The sequence below is a fragment of the Rattus rattus genome, chromosome 10, assembly GCF_011064425.1.
Source record: "Rattus rattus isolate New Zealand chromosome 10, Rrattus_CSIRO_v1, whole genome shotgun sequence".
Classification (NCBI taxonomy): Eukaryota; Metazoa; Chordata; class Mammalia; order Rodentia; family Muridae; genus Rattus; species Rattus rattus.
In genome coordinates this window covers 7,134,258-7,150,012 of record NC_046163.1, presented here as the reverse complement: position 1 = coordinate 7,150,012, position 15,755 = coordinate 7,134,258, and the positions used below count along the sequence as shown (strand labels likewise).

Genomic DNA, 15,755 nt, shown 5'->3' with positions numbered 1-15,755 from the left:
TGAGGCTTGCACAATGTTAGTGTAAATAGCTCCGGGTTATTACATAAGGCTCCCAAATCTTGTGCAAAATCAGGCAACAGCAAGCTTGCTTCAATAGAGCTTTGAACCCTAAAAAAAAATGCTGGCACTAATCTTTTACTGATTTAACTGAGCCCTTCAGGAGATGCTGGGTGTTGTAATAAGAGTCAGTATAAAGGTGCTGAGATTTGCATAGAAGATATTGCAAGGAGAGTATTTTGGGCATGGCTAATTTTATGAAGAAAACATTCACTTTTGGCCTGGTGTTCAGTAACAGCTAAGTTGGCAGCGGCATCTTGACCAGGTGTTCTTGGGGGCGTTGGGGGAGGCAATACCGGGTAAGATGGGATAAACAGTGTCAAGTTTGGGTTGTGTACACTGAAAAATAAACGTTATCTCGAGCTTCTGAGCCTCAGGTCCCACCTTGGTAAAAGTGGGGTGGGGTGGGTGATGCCATCTACATTGGATGACTGATACACAGCACCTAGCCTGACTCCCCTCTAGATGCGACAGACGCAGCGAAATGCGAACACTGTCGCTTATGTGTCTCCTGGTTTACGCACAGACATCTTTCCGAGAGACCCGTCCTCCTCCGTGGGAATGCCTCAGTGCCCATGAGTTCAAAGTGTTAAGGGCTTCAACTTCTTGACGCAGGCTTTGAAATACTGGCTGCTGTTGTCCCCTCATCTTAGACACAGTCACTTAAGCTTTCTGCTCCTGGGGCTCCCTTAACAGGAGAAGCAGAAAGTATGGCTGTTAATGTGAAGCTTAAGAAAATATACAGTACTTAAGACAGGGGTGGGGGTTGGGGGGTGGGGAGATGCTCAGTTCATAGAGTGCTTGCTCTTGCAAGCATGGGAACTTAAGTCTGATTCCCAAAATGCTAGTAAAAAGTTGAGCATCCCAGTGCATGCCTTAATCCCAGCTCTGGAGAGGAAGACAGCTGGATCCCTGGGGCTTGTTAGCTAGCCAGCCTTACCTACTTAATCCAGTTCTGGGCCAATGAGAGAGCCTGTCTCCAAACCAAACCAAACCAAACCAAACCAAACCAAGCCAAACCAAACCAAACCAAACCAAGCCAAGCCAAGGTGTGGCAGGACCCGAGGAACATCTGGAGTTGACCACCAAATGCATAATGCATGTGCACGTATGTGAGCCCACATAGACACATCCAGGAGCGCCTCTGGTAGGCCATAAATGTGTACACTGCTCAACTTCCCCAAACACATTACTACGGTTAGCCAGCAGCAATGACAACACAGCACGCCACCAAGCAAGTTTACCATTGACTTTTATTAACAACGTAATACAAGACTGTACATTTGTAGGTACTGAAATCAATCCACCCTTGAAAACTGAAAGAAAAAAAAAAAAACCCAGCATTTCTATACCATTTCAGGCTTTGGTTTTAAGTGCCATCTTCTACAGAGAAACCACACAGCACAACCAAACAATTCAGGAACGGGGTGGGCGGGGCGAAGAGATTATGCAGCGACAGCTGAGGGTCACTTCTAGCTTTATCCGATTTAGCACACATTCTGGAGTGTTCAGTTCCTTCCTCTACAGCTCTACAGTCCTACACACAGACACACAGCGACTAAGAACTTGGCCACAGGTCCTGCCTAGACACTCATTCACGTGAAACAGACAAACAAAAAAAAATATTTATATAAATTAAGTCAAACCTCACACACACACACACACAACTAGAGAAACATAAACTCCAACAGTCAATAAAAAAAACTGTACAAGATTGGTCAGTCTTTTATATCTGGGAAATGTGTAACATAAAAAAAGTTCTTTGTCATATATATATATATATTATATATGTCTTTGCGTAAGTGTTAGCTGGAGTGAAAACTTGAGGATTCTGACTCTGTGGAGACGGAAGAGTGTCCACCCCGTTTCCCTTTGGAAAGGATCTTGAGGCTGGAGCCTCTGCTCATGGAATTGAGTGCATGTTGTGCAGAGCTCTTGAATTTGGCCCCGAGGAAGGCGTAGAGGATGGGGTTCAGGCAACAGTGGAAGAAGGCGAGGGCCTCGGTGATGGAGATCCACTTGTGCACGACGCTCTCGAACTCACATCCTTGCTTGATGACCTCCAAAAGGATGAAGGAATCGATGCTGATCCCCACGTAATACGGTAGCCAGCAGGCAAAGAAAGCCAGGATAAGGATGACCGTAGTCTTCAGGGCCTTGCGCTTCTGGTGGCCCTTGGAGTGTGACAGCTTGGAGATGATGATGCAGTAACAGGACAGGATGACGATGCCCGGCAGGATGAGACCCACCATGATGTGCTGGAACTGGAACACCACCATCCACAGGCTGTCAGGGTAAAGGCGGTCACAGATGTACCTGCCTTCCCCCTCGCTGACATCGGCGAAGATGATGTCAGGGATAGTCAGGAGGAGGGCGGGGATCCAGACACCCACATAGACGGCCTTTTCAGCCAGCAGCTTCCTCGGCCTCTGGCTGTTGGTGGCATGGACAATGGCAAGGTAGCGGTCCAGGCTGATGAAGGCCAGGATGAGAACACTGCTGTAGAGGTTGACGGTGTAGATGATATGCACAGCCTTACATAAAAATTTCCCAAAGTACCAGTCAGCCATGGCGTCGACTGCCCAGAAGGGGAGTGTGATGACAAAGAGGAGGTCAGCCACGGACAGGTGCAGCCGGTACTTGTCTGTCATGCTCCTCAGCTTCTTCTGGTAACCCATGACCAGGATTACCAACCCATTGCCCACTATGCCAGTCAAGAAGATGATAAAATAGATGGTGGGCAGGAAGATCCTGTTGAAGTTTTCGTTTTCATCCCGGAAGCAGGGTTCCTTGTTGGAGTCATAGTCTCCAGACCCTACTTCTTCGGAGTAGTTATCCGAAGTGTATATCTGCAAAAGAAACAGGGACAGGCGTGTTACTCCAAGATCAACAAACCTTTCCCAAGTTTTAAGTGTTTCTGCTGCCTAAAGCTAGTATTGATTGCAGGTTTTAACCCAACCTTTCCCAGGAAACTCCAAAGAACTGGCTAAGGTCCAGGGAGAATGCAGAACCCTGCAGCCAATGCTGTTCTTCCTCCAGTCACTTTGTTATATCCCCCTCTTTAGTGGAACCAATTAGGAGAGTCTTTGCTTAGAACAAAAGGACCTTGAGATTCTAAGGACTTCACACCCTAGTCTTGCATAGCTCTCCTGCCCTGCCCATGGGAGGAAAGAAGAAAAAAAAAAAAAAAAAAACCGGAGGAAAAAAAGTAAAGCCCCAACCCCCCCAACCATAAACAAACACCCAAACAGAAACCCACGAGCAAACAAACAAAACAAACAAATCCTCCATTCACACAAAGAAGTCACTCTCAAAGCAGTGTGCGGTGGGAGCCAGGGGCGTGGAGCTATAGTCTGTGTTAAAGGAGGTGGGATTAAATTTCTGCATGAGGATTAGCCAAAGAAAGAAAGAAAAAACGGAGCATGACCGTGGGGGGCGGGGGGGGTCCCTCAAATACTCTTAGCTTTTTAGGCGCAAAACCTTGTTTTTTCTCACGCCTGTCTAACACAAACCATTACATTTCAAGTCATACTTAGTGAAGAAAGCGGGATAATGCGAAGGTCTTTGGGGGTTTAGGTCATCAGAGTGTTAGAGATGAGCAAACAGCACTCTCCTACTACATCCCATACCCCCGCGCTTCTCTGGAAGGTGGGTCTGTCTTGCTAACCCCATGTTTATCACTGGGTGTATCTGGGACGTTAGAGTCACACTGTCCTGGGTGGGGAAAGTCACGGGGTCTGCACCCCGTGGTTTTTCGCCCCAAGTTTCACTTCCTCACTTTTCCGGTCGCTTCCCATCCTGCAGCGGACCCAGTTAGCTACTGGGGTCCGAGGTAGACAGCTGGAGGGGTCCAGACCATGCGCACCCTGAAGTCCGAATCACCCACCTCGGGGCTGGCACCGTCGCCCACCACACCCAGGCCTGCGACCAACCCGCAGCGGTTCCAGGGGTTCCTCCTGGCTGCGCGCCAGGATCGTCCCTCCGGGTGCGAGCGACAGATTGGGCGGCTCCAGCGTGAGCGCCTTTGAATTGCGCGCCGCCGGAGGAAACGAAAAAAAAAAAAAAAAAATCAAACAACAAAACCCTCCCTAAGCGAGGGGGTTTCAAAAGGCTCAGGAAACCACCGACGGTTAAACACTGGGGCTCAGTCAAACTGTCTCCAAGTTTGCACCTGTTCATCCCTGCGGCGACCCGGCACAACCCAGGTGCGGTCCCAACACGCCCTCCTGTCCCCAACCGCGGTCAAGCCTGGCACACCTCCTGCCCAGCAGCTTCTCGGTACAGACTTAGGACCCTTTCTCATGAACGATCTTAAAGGGAACTAAGACCTCGGGAGGCTCGTTTGCCACTGCGGAGAAGAGGCGGGTCAGACTCCCGCGAAGCGCTCAAAGCGCTGCTACTCCATCCCAAAGCGGCCACGTTCGGTCACCTCTCCACGGCTGCCGCAGTTTGTGATCCCCTAGGCTAGCGATGCTGCCGGCTAGCTCAGTTTTCCCGCCGACAACGGGCACTCCTCTGTCTACAGCATGGAATTTCAGAACCGCACTCCTAACTCCAAGAACAGCTCCAAGACGCTTCGGTTCGAAGCTAACCCAGGATGTTGTGGCTACGCGTGCCGATTAAAGTCTCTAAATTCACACAATGTAAGAAACTCAAAGAAACCCCTGTTCCCAGAGGGACCAGACGATGGTCTGAGTCCTGAGGCAGAGGGCAAGCCCTTCTCCTCCTGTGTTCAAAAAGAATTGGGACGTTTGCAAGCAGCGTGCAAGCCAGCGCGCGCCGCGGGACTCAAGGGGGAGAGAGACAAGAGCAACCTCAGGAAAGCTCCATCTGAACCTGTCCCCCTTAACTTAATGAGAAAAATATTCCTACCTCCCTCCCCCTATAGCTATGCTCACATACATTAAAAAAAATTAAGTTCCCGCTCCCCTTCTTTGTGACTCTGACACCCCTCAAGGTTCTAGTCGCTCCAAGCCGCTCCAAGAGGGGCTGCGCTCTAAGTTCGCACGTTTGCACATTTACTACAAAGTAGGATGCAAGTGGACTTACTTCCATGGCAACGCTCGCTCTCCAGCCCTGGTAGCTACCGGAGCACCAAACGCCTCAGAGGGTCACTGCTACCTGCTGCACCAGGCAACAAAATTGAAGTTTCTGGCCCGAACCGGACTTTTATAAAAACACGCTCTCGGGGCGGCGCATGCGCAGCTCGGAGGGGCGGGAGGAGACTGACGGGGGCGGGGCGCACAAACAGAAGTCGGAGAGCGGCTTCTGTTGTGTTTTAAGTCAGTGTGGGTCCAGAGCCTGGCGGGATAAGTTCTCAAAGTTAGGGAAAGCAGGATCCCAGCCAGGGAGGTTCTGCGGGTCTCGCATCCATCCTTACCCACGTGGATAGAATTCTAGACCTGGAGTTTACGGGTCTGGAGGCCTTGAGACTTAGACTGGGGAGGGTGTGTGTGTGACATGGAGCCAGGCTAACCAGTAGGCGGCAATGTTGGCAGCTCTGCCAGGGTTCCAGACTCTGAGCTGTCAGGAGCGATTACTACCAAAGTTCATCCAAGCAAGTGTGTGTTACTGCATATTCACAATAATGGCATTAGGGTCAAGTGCGGCAGAAAGCACTTGCAGACCCATCCAAAAGTATACTCCCAGGAATTAAGTCACAATAGTGGAAACCACTTCGTGAAGAGATGTGTGTGTGTGTGTGTGTGTGTGTGTGTGTGTGTGTGTGTAAAATGATTAAAATGCGCTTTATTATAAAGAAGAATTTAGCGGCGAGGGCTTTGTGTAATCACATCCTAAGTCTGCACAGAAACACTGGTTCATTTTCACTTCATAAGCACACAGGGATGCATCTGGTTAACAGATAATTACAGAGTCCCAGCTTTGGGCCACGAGCCGTTCTAGGAGCTGGCAAGCTAGCGGCCATCCATGCGCAGTCAGTGGGCGCTCCACGAGCTCCAAGAGACTAAATGGAGCAGCCTGGGACTGCGAGCCTAGCCTGAGCCCAAAGCTTTCGCTTCACGCCTCTCTCGTGTCTCCCACGCAGAACACTAAGATGGGAAGTCTTAGCGAATAGCTAGTTAGGCCGGGTTGGGGGCGTGGATGGCTAGGAAGTCTCAGACAGGCTGGGGTTGCAGTGGGCGCCCAGACATCTTCCCAGACCCGCGCCAGATCAGACCGGCGCCGAGTCTGGGTAGGGCGGGAAGGGAGAAAAGGGTGGGGCCAGAATCAGTCAGACCTCCAGCCAGTGACCGCGGGATCCAATGCCGGGGGCATTGGGAGTGGTAAAGAGACATCCGGCAGCAGGAGCCTGGGTTGCTATGCAACCCAGATACCGCCCCCACTCCCTCCTGGGATGGTCCTAAGGATGGGCAGGCCCAGACTGCGCCCTGAACTCCCTATCTGCCTCACTTCTCCCCATTAGCTTCTTTCGGTTTGAGGCAGGTTTTTTTTTTTTTTTTTTTGTTTTTTTGTTTTTTGTTTTTTGTTTTTTGTTTTTTTGTAGCACAGGCTGGCCTCTGCCTCAGTACATAAAGATGACCATGAGCTTCTGATGGTTCCGTTTGTCACCTGCCTAGTGCTGGGATTACAGTTGTGTGCCACCACGCCCAGTTTTCCTGCTGACATGGCTTGAACCCAAGCTTTGTGTAGGCTAGGCAAGCAGTCTACTAACTGAACTACAGTACATTTGCACCCTCTTTTTTATCTAATGAAGGTTTTCAGGTAGAGGGGCTGGGGAGTTGGTTCGCAGCCTGGGAACTCTTTCTCCACAGGTTATACGAGATGTAGGGCATGGGCACATTCCCTCAAAGTGTGCCTGTTAAAATCCTCTTCTGCCTTGCACTTTATGTGATCCAGGAAAGCTAGTGTTGAAATGAGGATGTACGACGCTCAAAAACTGCTACCTTAGGAGCCAAGAACGTCCACAGCACTTTTACACTTGATCTTAGCCAAAAGGCCAAGAAGCGATAGCACTTTTAATTATATCAAATCATTAATAAAATTTAGGCTCATATTTCCATAAACTAGTTAGGACAGACAGAAGAGTCGTTGGACTGGAACGTCAGACCTGTTAAAGGGAGTGCTGGTGTTCAGGTAGCTTGACTGAAGCAGGATTGTGAGCTGTGTCCCTCGAACAGAAGCTCCAAACTCCTGCATTCCCAAAGGCTAAAACGGGAGAAGGGGAATCTTCCAAACCTGTCCCTGAACGGCAGAGAGTACAATCGGAGTGAAATGATTTGCATAATTAATATTTGTTGATTGTTGGCGGACAAAAGAAAGCTTCCTTCCATGGTCTGCACATGCCTTTTTAGCTTCTGTGAAGTCTATTTGCTGGAAGAATCAGATAAAACGACAATGAAATGCTATTTGGTGACTATAGAATTAGAAGGAAAAAAAAAAGAGGGGATTTTTTTTTCCCCTTCAAAGATAATATTTGGCTTTTGGATTGGAAGAGACCAGCTGTCCCTCAATTGTCACTGGCAGGAGTGTGCGAGTGTGTGTGTGTGTGTGTGTGTGTGTGTGTGTGTGTGTGTGTTTAGAGAAATAGAGACAGAAACAGAGACAGAGACAGAGAGACAGAGACAGAGACAGCATGCATGTATGTTTGAGTAGCTTCAGAGAAAAGTATCTTGTATGCAGCCAGAACCTTTTGAGACTAGTATTTCGACCTTTCATGACATAGCCCCAGGAAATTGCAGTTATTTACAAAGCTCTTCATGGGGATATTGTTAACAATAACACAATAGTGTCGGTCATAGAATAGTTAGTAAGAGCCGAGTAGCCCTCAGTGTCCACCATGAGCAGACTAGTCGAGATGGTTTAGTATGTCTGTGAATGAAATGAATATGGAGGTTGTAAATGTTTGTGAAGAATTATTAAAAGTGTGGGGAAATACTTACAAAAAAAAAAAGCTGCACAGGGTGAGAACGAAGATGGTGTTAGTCTATGATCTCAGTTGTGCCTGGATATGCCTTAGAGGACTAGCGGTATAGAGGCATCGGTAGGTGTTTGCTTGCCTAGTATGTTGGAAGCTCTTACATCACTCTGCTGGCCAGCCGTGGGCCATGGGCTTCATGTATCCAAGTCTGGCTTCAAACTCCTGTAGAGCTGAGTTCAACTTTGAATCTCTGGTCCTCCTGTCTCCAGCTAGAACTACAGGTATACAACACCATGCCCAGTTTATATGGTGCTAGAATTGAACTCAGGGTTATGTACATGTGAGACGGGCGGTCTACCTATTCAGTTGCGGCCCCAGCTTTGTGACGTACTTTGGAAAAAACGTAGCAAACCCAAATATCTACTGAGAGCTTGTTCTGTGCATCGGACCTTGGATAAGCCTCTCCACAGTTCAACCAGGCAGGTTTCCTCAACTGTTTTCCAGGATAAAGAAGCTGAAGTCTGGTGAGGGGGAGGAGCTAGCTTCCCTCCTTGTATTCTCGTAAGGATGCGTGCCCACCTTAGTCTGCCTGGCTGCAGAGCCCAGCCTCTCTCCACTCCATCACAACGACTGTCTTTTTCTGGCCATTGCAATTCACCCTCTGAGTGCTTCTTCCATTTACTTATACACTGCTTTGAGTGACATCTCTTGTGATGCAACTATTTTTTTTTAAAAGCAAATGTGTCTTACCCCTCTTCCCTAAACAGTCCAAGCTCCTTAAAGAGAATGTCCAGATAGCAGTTTTCCACCTAGCCCCCTGCTGAGCACGCCAAGCTCCTTGGTTGTTTACTGAACCTTCATTTAAAGAATTAACCACTTTCCCCTGTGGCTCTGGTGACAAAGGCCAGGCTTATGAGCTGTCAGGGTTTTGGCAGTGTCCCCAAGTTCTCAGGATGGCTTTAGCCCAGGGAATAACTAGCTCTGGCCACAGTTTGTGGGGGATGCTTACAAAGCCAGCCGCACAGTGGCAAGCATTCTGCGCCCTCCTGTTGCTTGCTCTGCGGAGGGTTGACTTTGCCAGACCCTGTGTGTGACAGAAAGCTCTGCTCTGTCCCAAACAGGCTCCAAGTTAGTCGGGGAGGAGGTTTATTATGCACAATTCTTTTTGTTGATGGTCCACGGCAGGAGGCATGGGCATTAAAGGCCTTCTGAATATGAAGGGTTCAGAGATGACTTAGTGCTTGCTTCGTGGAACCCAATCTCCCAGAATCCATGCTAAAAGAAAGAAAGAAAGAAAGAAAGAAAGAAAGAAAGAAAGAAAGAAAGAAAGAAAGTCAGGTGAGGTGACACTCATAGTCCCACCAATGGAGAGATCAAGACAGGCAAACTCTGGGGCTTGCTGGTGAGGCCGAGGAGAGGCTGTCTCTAAAACCAAAGCAGACACAGTACAGCAACACAGATACCAATTCCCTTCTCAAACCCTGACGTGCTCGAGTGAGCTCACACAAACATGCACGCACACACGCACCCACACGACTGAGGACGAATATAAAGGATTCTCTTGTCCTCTTTTGCAGCGTGGAGTGGGGATGGAATCCAGGGCTTTATATGTGCGAGGCAAGGGTTCTACCAGCTGAGGTACATCCCAGCGAGTCCTTTGGTTTTGGTTTTAAAAGGGAAAAAAAAAACAAAACCCAAAGACTTTTTTTTTTCTTTTATGATTGTAGGATAAAATAAAAAAAGATGGAGTTTTCCCAAATGAGGAGAGAGAGGGTGGCAGGAGACTGCTTTCCAAGGGGTGAGTAATCCTGGCAGAGGGCTGAATTGCAGAGACCAGGTTATCAAATGTCAAGTAGGGAAAATCACGCTCTCCCCGATCCGGGGCCCCCGTGTCTGAGTGTCTGCCTTCAACACTTAACAGGTGAAAATGATTTCGGCAAATAACCGGCAGCCTTCCACCTTGCAGTCCTATACCAGCTTATTACCGGTTCTGAGAGGCACTTTTACTTTGTTTAACCCGGTTATCTGAAAAGTCTCCATCCCCCCTCCATATCCTCCCCCCCACACACACACACTAAAATGGGATTAGGAGCGGATTCCCATCAAAGTTTTGTAGCAGGACCAGGACCAGATTTCCTATCTTAAGAAAGTCGGCTAGACCGGTGCATAAACAGAGACAGTTTAGAATCACCCTGGTAAATTGGCTGAACAAAAGGCCACCTGATTAGCAATGCAATAACCATTACTTGACTAATCCTCCGGCCAGAAGGGAGAATTGTTCTCCAAGTTTCTTGGGCTCACATGGCAGTCCCTGTGTGGCTTTCTGACTGTGAGGCCCAGCAACAAACGAGACTCAAAAGTGAGGTGACAAACTGGGAAGGAGGGCAGGACTTTCGGAAATAATTGAGGGAGCAGATTCTGTTCTCCATGGAAAAGGCTTGTTTTCGTTTTCCTTAACCTAGTAATTTATTGCTGGTGGCCCCGGGCAGCTGGGGAACAAGAGGAAGTGCCTAGAGCCCCCGTGGACAGTGGATTTCTAAAGAGAACCCAGGGAACTCTGGCAGAGCTGCAGTGCTCCTAGAAACGGGGTCACACGATCACCCCACAGATGGGCTTTGAGTCTATCAAGAGTAATCTATCATCAGAAGGATGGGCTGGGAAGTACTTGTGTGTGTGAGAGAGAGTGCAGGGGATCCATGCAATGCTCTCTTGGAATATTTTAGTAAAGCAATGGGTCCTTTAGAGCTACTTGTACGTCTAAGGCATAGGGACAAAGAAAGGCTAGGAATGAAGGGACTGTAAGCAAGAGTGCATTAGAGACTGGTGAAGGCTGTTGGGTCTGGGGGGGCATGTGCCCTGCCTACAAATGCCCACCACTGCTTCCATGTGGGAATTTAGGTTACACCTTCCATTCTCTCTCTCTCTCTCTCTCTCTCTCTCTCTCTCTCTCTCTCTCTCTCTCTCTCTCTCTCTCTCTTAAAGACAGGGCCTCTCATTGGCCTGGGCTGCACTGGCCAGCCCCAGATCTACCCAGCTCTATGTCCTCTGTGTTGGGATTACAATTGGGTAGCACCACATCCAGGTGTTTTAGTGGGTTATGTGGAATCGAACTCGGCTCTTCATGTTTTCATAGAACGGTCTTTACAGACTGACCCATCTTTCGGCCCTTCTGGGTCACTTTAAAGCTAAAGCCTCAGATCTATGGCAATACGAAGTCCATCAACTTAAAAACTATTACTTCAGGGCCTCATGGTCTATTCCAATGGTAAATGTTTGTCAACACGTCACACGGCTGTGGTCCTGACCTTCCGCCAGGGAAACAAAACAAACAAAGCAAAACCCCGCTCCCTGCTCCCTGATTAAACGGCAGCAAGGACAAAAGAAAATGAAACAAACCAAACACTTGGTTCAAATGAAAGATCTCCCAACCTTCATATCAGCCGAGGACTTGGCTAGAGGCATGAGAGCCGGGGCTGTTGGGACACACCCCCATCCAGTGAGACGAAAAAGGTCTGCTTTAGACTCTTTGCAGGGAGGCCTCTGCCTCCTAATTTCCCCATCTTTCTGGAGACGAAAATTGCTCATTTGGGAATTTCGAGTCGACTCTTCTTTTTGGTTCCTGAACAGCTTATTCCTGGGACCCTGAAGAGAATCCCCAAATTCTCTGGGACTCTCTTTACTGTCCTTGGACTCCCTGTCTTCTCAGCTGCCTTGAAGGCTGGTCCCATCGTGTGTGTGTGTGTGTGTGTGTGTGTGTGTGTGTGTGTGTGTGTGTGTGTGTGTGATTCAATTGTCATAAAATGACAACTTTCTCTCATGGGACACTCTTCCCCCTTCACTTTAAACAGGAGCCACAAGAGAAAGGACTGTAGACCAGGCAGTGTTGCTGTGTGATTGACAATGGGGAGTGCTGGGTTTAGCCCAGTGATGTGCAATTGTCCCAACTTTGCACGGCTCCTGTAACTCCAGAATCAGACACATTGCAATGGTCACCCAAAATTGCCACCGTGGCAATATTTACACCACAGATGGAAAGCAGCCAACATGACATAACTAGGCTTCTCTTTTTAAACCTCCATCCTTGTCTTTAAAAAAAAAAGTTTTTGTTTTTTTGTTTTTTAAGATGGGGATTCTCACGTATCCTAGGCTACTCTCAGACTCTGTGTCTACACAGAGGACAGGGGTGACCTTGAACTTCTAACCCTCTGTTTTGGAACGGTGAGCGAGTGATAGCAGCTTTCGTGGTGCTGGAGATGGAATCAAGGCCAGCGTGCTTAGCATGCACTACATTGACTAAGACACATCCCCAGCCTCAATTTGGTTTTGAGAACGGATTTACCAGGACACGGTTTTCCAGTTTGGATTCCAAGAATATATATGACTAACTCCCTTTGTCATAATAGTCATGTAACATTAGCATTTACCTTTTGGGTTATTGGGAAGATTAAATATGGTACACACATAAAACCTTTATTATCACACAGGACACAAAGTAAGTACTCAATAAATACGACCTACTTTAATATACCTTTACGTTTTGCCCCCTCCCCAGCATGAGCGCTCGCTCTCTCTCTCTCTCTCTCTCTCTCTCTCTCTCTCTCTCTCCCCCTCTCTCTCTCTCTCTTCCTTGCCAGTGAAGGGCTGTAATTAACCAAGCAAACGGCTTTCCCCACCATTGCCCACATACGTGAGGTAAAGGGAAATGGAGCTTTAAATAACATATGGAATGGTCTCACTTTTAATTTCACGGCAAAAGAGAGGCAGCTCTGATGAAGGAGACGAAATACCTTTTTCCATCCATGCCCTGAAAGCCCCTGTCCTTGTGGAGTCTCGGTCAAAGGGTTGGAAGGTGTCTCCAGAACCGTTCATCTGAGACACCTTCCTATGAGGAGCTCTGTCCCTAGCACCGCGTGGATGGTTCTGTCTCTGAGCCTAGACATGGGCAGCCCATGACTGCGTAGGGGAAGCCTGTCCTCTGCTGGGTAGACCTAAATCATCACTAGACAGACCCTCTTCTGTTTGGCGCCCGTCTCTCCCATTTTCTATCCACCAGATCTAACAGCTATCGCGTGATCGAGACAAAGACAACTCCACTGGCAACCAGTATCGTCCCTCGGACCAGGCAAAGTGCTCCCCGTCCCAAGACATTTCTCGTAGAAGCTTGGAGCACAAAGGAAGGATCCTTCCTTTCATTAGCAAGTTTGACTGGAGACTAGGGTCAGGTTAAGGTTTCCTTTCATAAAGGAAATTATCTCCAAACAGGGACGTTTTGGGGATTAAGTGACTAAAAAGATTTAGTGCTGAGCTTTTTAAGGTCTCGTGAGACTTGCAGATGTCTTCCAGAGAAAAAAACGCGTGGAAGGAGCCATGTCGGGGAACAGGCTCATAATGAAAAAAATTAACCCTGTCTTTGCTTGGCTTCACAGGCAGAACCAGGTTAAAGTGAATACTTAAACCTCCGAGTGGGATTCAGTTGGCAGAGCGCTCGCCTCCCCCAGATATGAAGTCGTGTGGTTCAAGTCCGGTCTTTCCATAAACCCGGCATAGAAGCACTTGCCTGTAACCCCAGGGCTCTGCAGGAGGATCAGAAGCTCAAGGTCATCCTCTGTTCCATAGAGTGTTCAGGGTTAGCAGTGGCTACAAGAGACCTTGCTCTTTTTGTTCGTTTGTTTCAAGTAGCAAAAGAATGTGTCTGTTAAATGAGTTTCTCTTTAGCAAGCACCGATTACTGCTGAGAGAAAATAGTACTGCATCATTTAGCCAGCAGCTGCCATGCATACCCTCCAACCAAAGGCTCGAGCTGGGCCTGGGTTGGGGTTTAGTGGTGGGTACTCGTGTAGCTGGTATGGGGCCGTGGATCTGATCCTCAGTCCCTTCACTGGGATAAAATGCACAGGGTTTTTCCTGGGACACTATTAATCAACAATGACTTTATGTAGACACAGTATCTTTCTAAATGAAGGGAATGAAAATGTCTGTAGGACCATTTGAAATTAACGAGGGGATGTGTTTGGGGTTCTCTCTTTTTGCTTTCCCCATTCATTTATGCCTGCATTTTGCCTGTGAGAGTGGCGTGTGCTTGGAGTTATTTTGAGCCTGCTTTGCTTACATTTGGTCATTGGTGTAGACTGCCTTTGAGAGCAAGGCTAGGGTAGCCCCTTGGAGAAGGAGGGCATTGAAGGACCCCGAGTCTGGCCTTATTTGTTGTCTCTTCCTAGTCTGGAAAGCAGCTCACTGGGAGGGGGACACGGCTGAGTCAGTAAAACGTTTGCCACACAACACAAGGATCTGAGTTCAATCCTCAGAACATACTTGAAACAGGTATGGCACACTTGTAATCCCATGGCAAGGAGATCATGATGGATAGATAATACGGGCCTTGCCAGACAGCCAAATCGGCCAGCTCTAGGCCAACGAGAGACCATTGCCTCAAAAATACAAGGGGGAAGGCATCTGAGGAATGAGACCAGAGTTTGACCTCTAGCATCCATATACACAAGCATGTGCACACACATGTACACACATGTACACATACATAAAAAAGCAGCTTCCATGTGGATGGCTCATGGCTCAGTTGGGGTCAGAGCAGGCAGAGGGACCTTCATGGAGACTGTTTTTGAAGCACTGGACACTTGGGATTAACCCTTTCCCTACAGGTTTCCACTCACATGTGCAGATTCTGATTTTTATCTCTGGTGGTAAATGGGAAGGCACCTTGGTACAGAATCAGTTTTCCGTTTTTTATTTGCCAGATAAAATTTCACTTTAGTGTTAGAATTCTAGCAGCTGGTTACTTTTCTAAGGTTTTGTTTTTCTTTCTTTCCTTTTCTTCTTCTTTTTTTTTTTCTCATTGCCTTTCAACCATACAGGGTGTAGGAAAGTTTTTGTCACCATCTGGCATCTTGCCAAGACATAACAAAGAACTACCCACCCTCCTACCAAAGCCCTCCCGTGACATTTCTCACATGTGTGCACTCATACATGCCCACAGTGCCCCCTCCCAGAGACCAACTGCTTGAGAACCCCAAGTTCTCAAGTGTTCCTGTGTTTTCCTTTCAAACGACTTCCTCTTTTCCTTCCTCCTTATCTCTCCCTCCTCTTCCTTCCTGTCTTCACCTTTCACCTCTTTCAACCCTTTGTTTTTCCCTCTCCTCCCTCTCTCCCCTTCCTCTCTTCCTCCCTCCTTCTCTTCCTTTCTCCCTTCTTTTTGTCCTCCTTTCTTCTTTCTCCTCCCTTTCTTCCTCCCTTCTTTCCCTCCCTCCTTCCTGCCTTTTTATAGTAGTATTGTGTATCAAACTCGGACGGACGGCAGGACTTCAGGAATGCTAGCTAGGACTCTGCCACAGAGCAGAATTCCTAGCCTCTGATTCTGACTCTGAGTCCCAGCAGCTCACCCCTCCGCCCCCCAATCAGGCCTAGTCACACATGTAGACTTCTCTCTAGGGCACTGGGGCTGAGAGTCCTTAGACTGCCCCAGACTGTGATCAGAGCTCCCTACGGCCTGGCTGTCTAAGACCTCCACCACCTTTCTATGTTAAACACAATCATTTCGTTGACCCTCCTTCTTGACAGGTCCCAGATGGCCTCAGAGTCTTTCTTGAAAGCACAAATTCTATAGAAGGTGGGTCTGCCATTTATCTATCCCGCAGCAGTTAAGAGAACTTTGGGAGCTTGTGCTAGGGGGAAGTTCAGTTGACAACGTGTTTGCCTAGCTTGCATTAAACTCTGGGTTTAATCCCCAGCAACGTACTAACTGGGCGTGATGGTGTACACAAGTAATCTGAGCGCTCAGAAAGTGGATGCAGGAGGATCAGAAGTT

At 48.2% G+C, this 15,755-nt stretch overlaps 1 protein-coding gene across 2 annotated transcripts; it reads right to left on the bottom strand.

The window, feature by feature from the left end:
• Positions 1–1,291: 1,291 nt before the first annotated feature.
• On the bottom strand, positions 1,292–5,212 carry Cxcr4 (C-X-C motif chemokine receptor 4). Of its 2 annotated transcripts, none has more exons than XM_032915533.1 (2): positions 5,107–5,212; positions 1,292–2,906 (listed from the first exon to the last, which is right to left on the bottom strand). In XM_032915533.1, exons 1-2 carry the CDS (start codon positions 5,110–5,112, stop codon positions 1,863–1,865), a joined length of 1,050 nt encoding a protein of 349 aa, XP_032771424.1. In that variant the 5' UTR covers positions 5,113–5,212; the 3' UTR covers positions 1,292–1,862. The 2 variants fall into 2 exon arrangements, with proteins under 2 accessions (XP_032771424.1, XP_032771425.1); XM_032915534.1 differs by lacking the exon at positions 5,107–5,212 and adding an exon at positions 3,017–3,073.
• Positions 5,213–15,755: the final 10,543 nt, after the last annotated feature.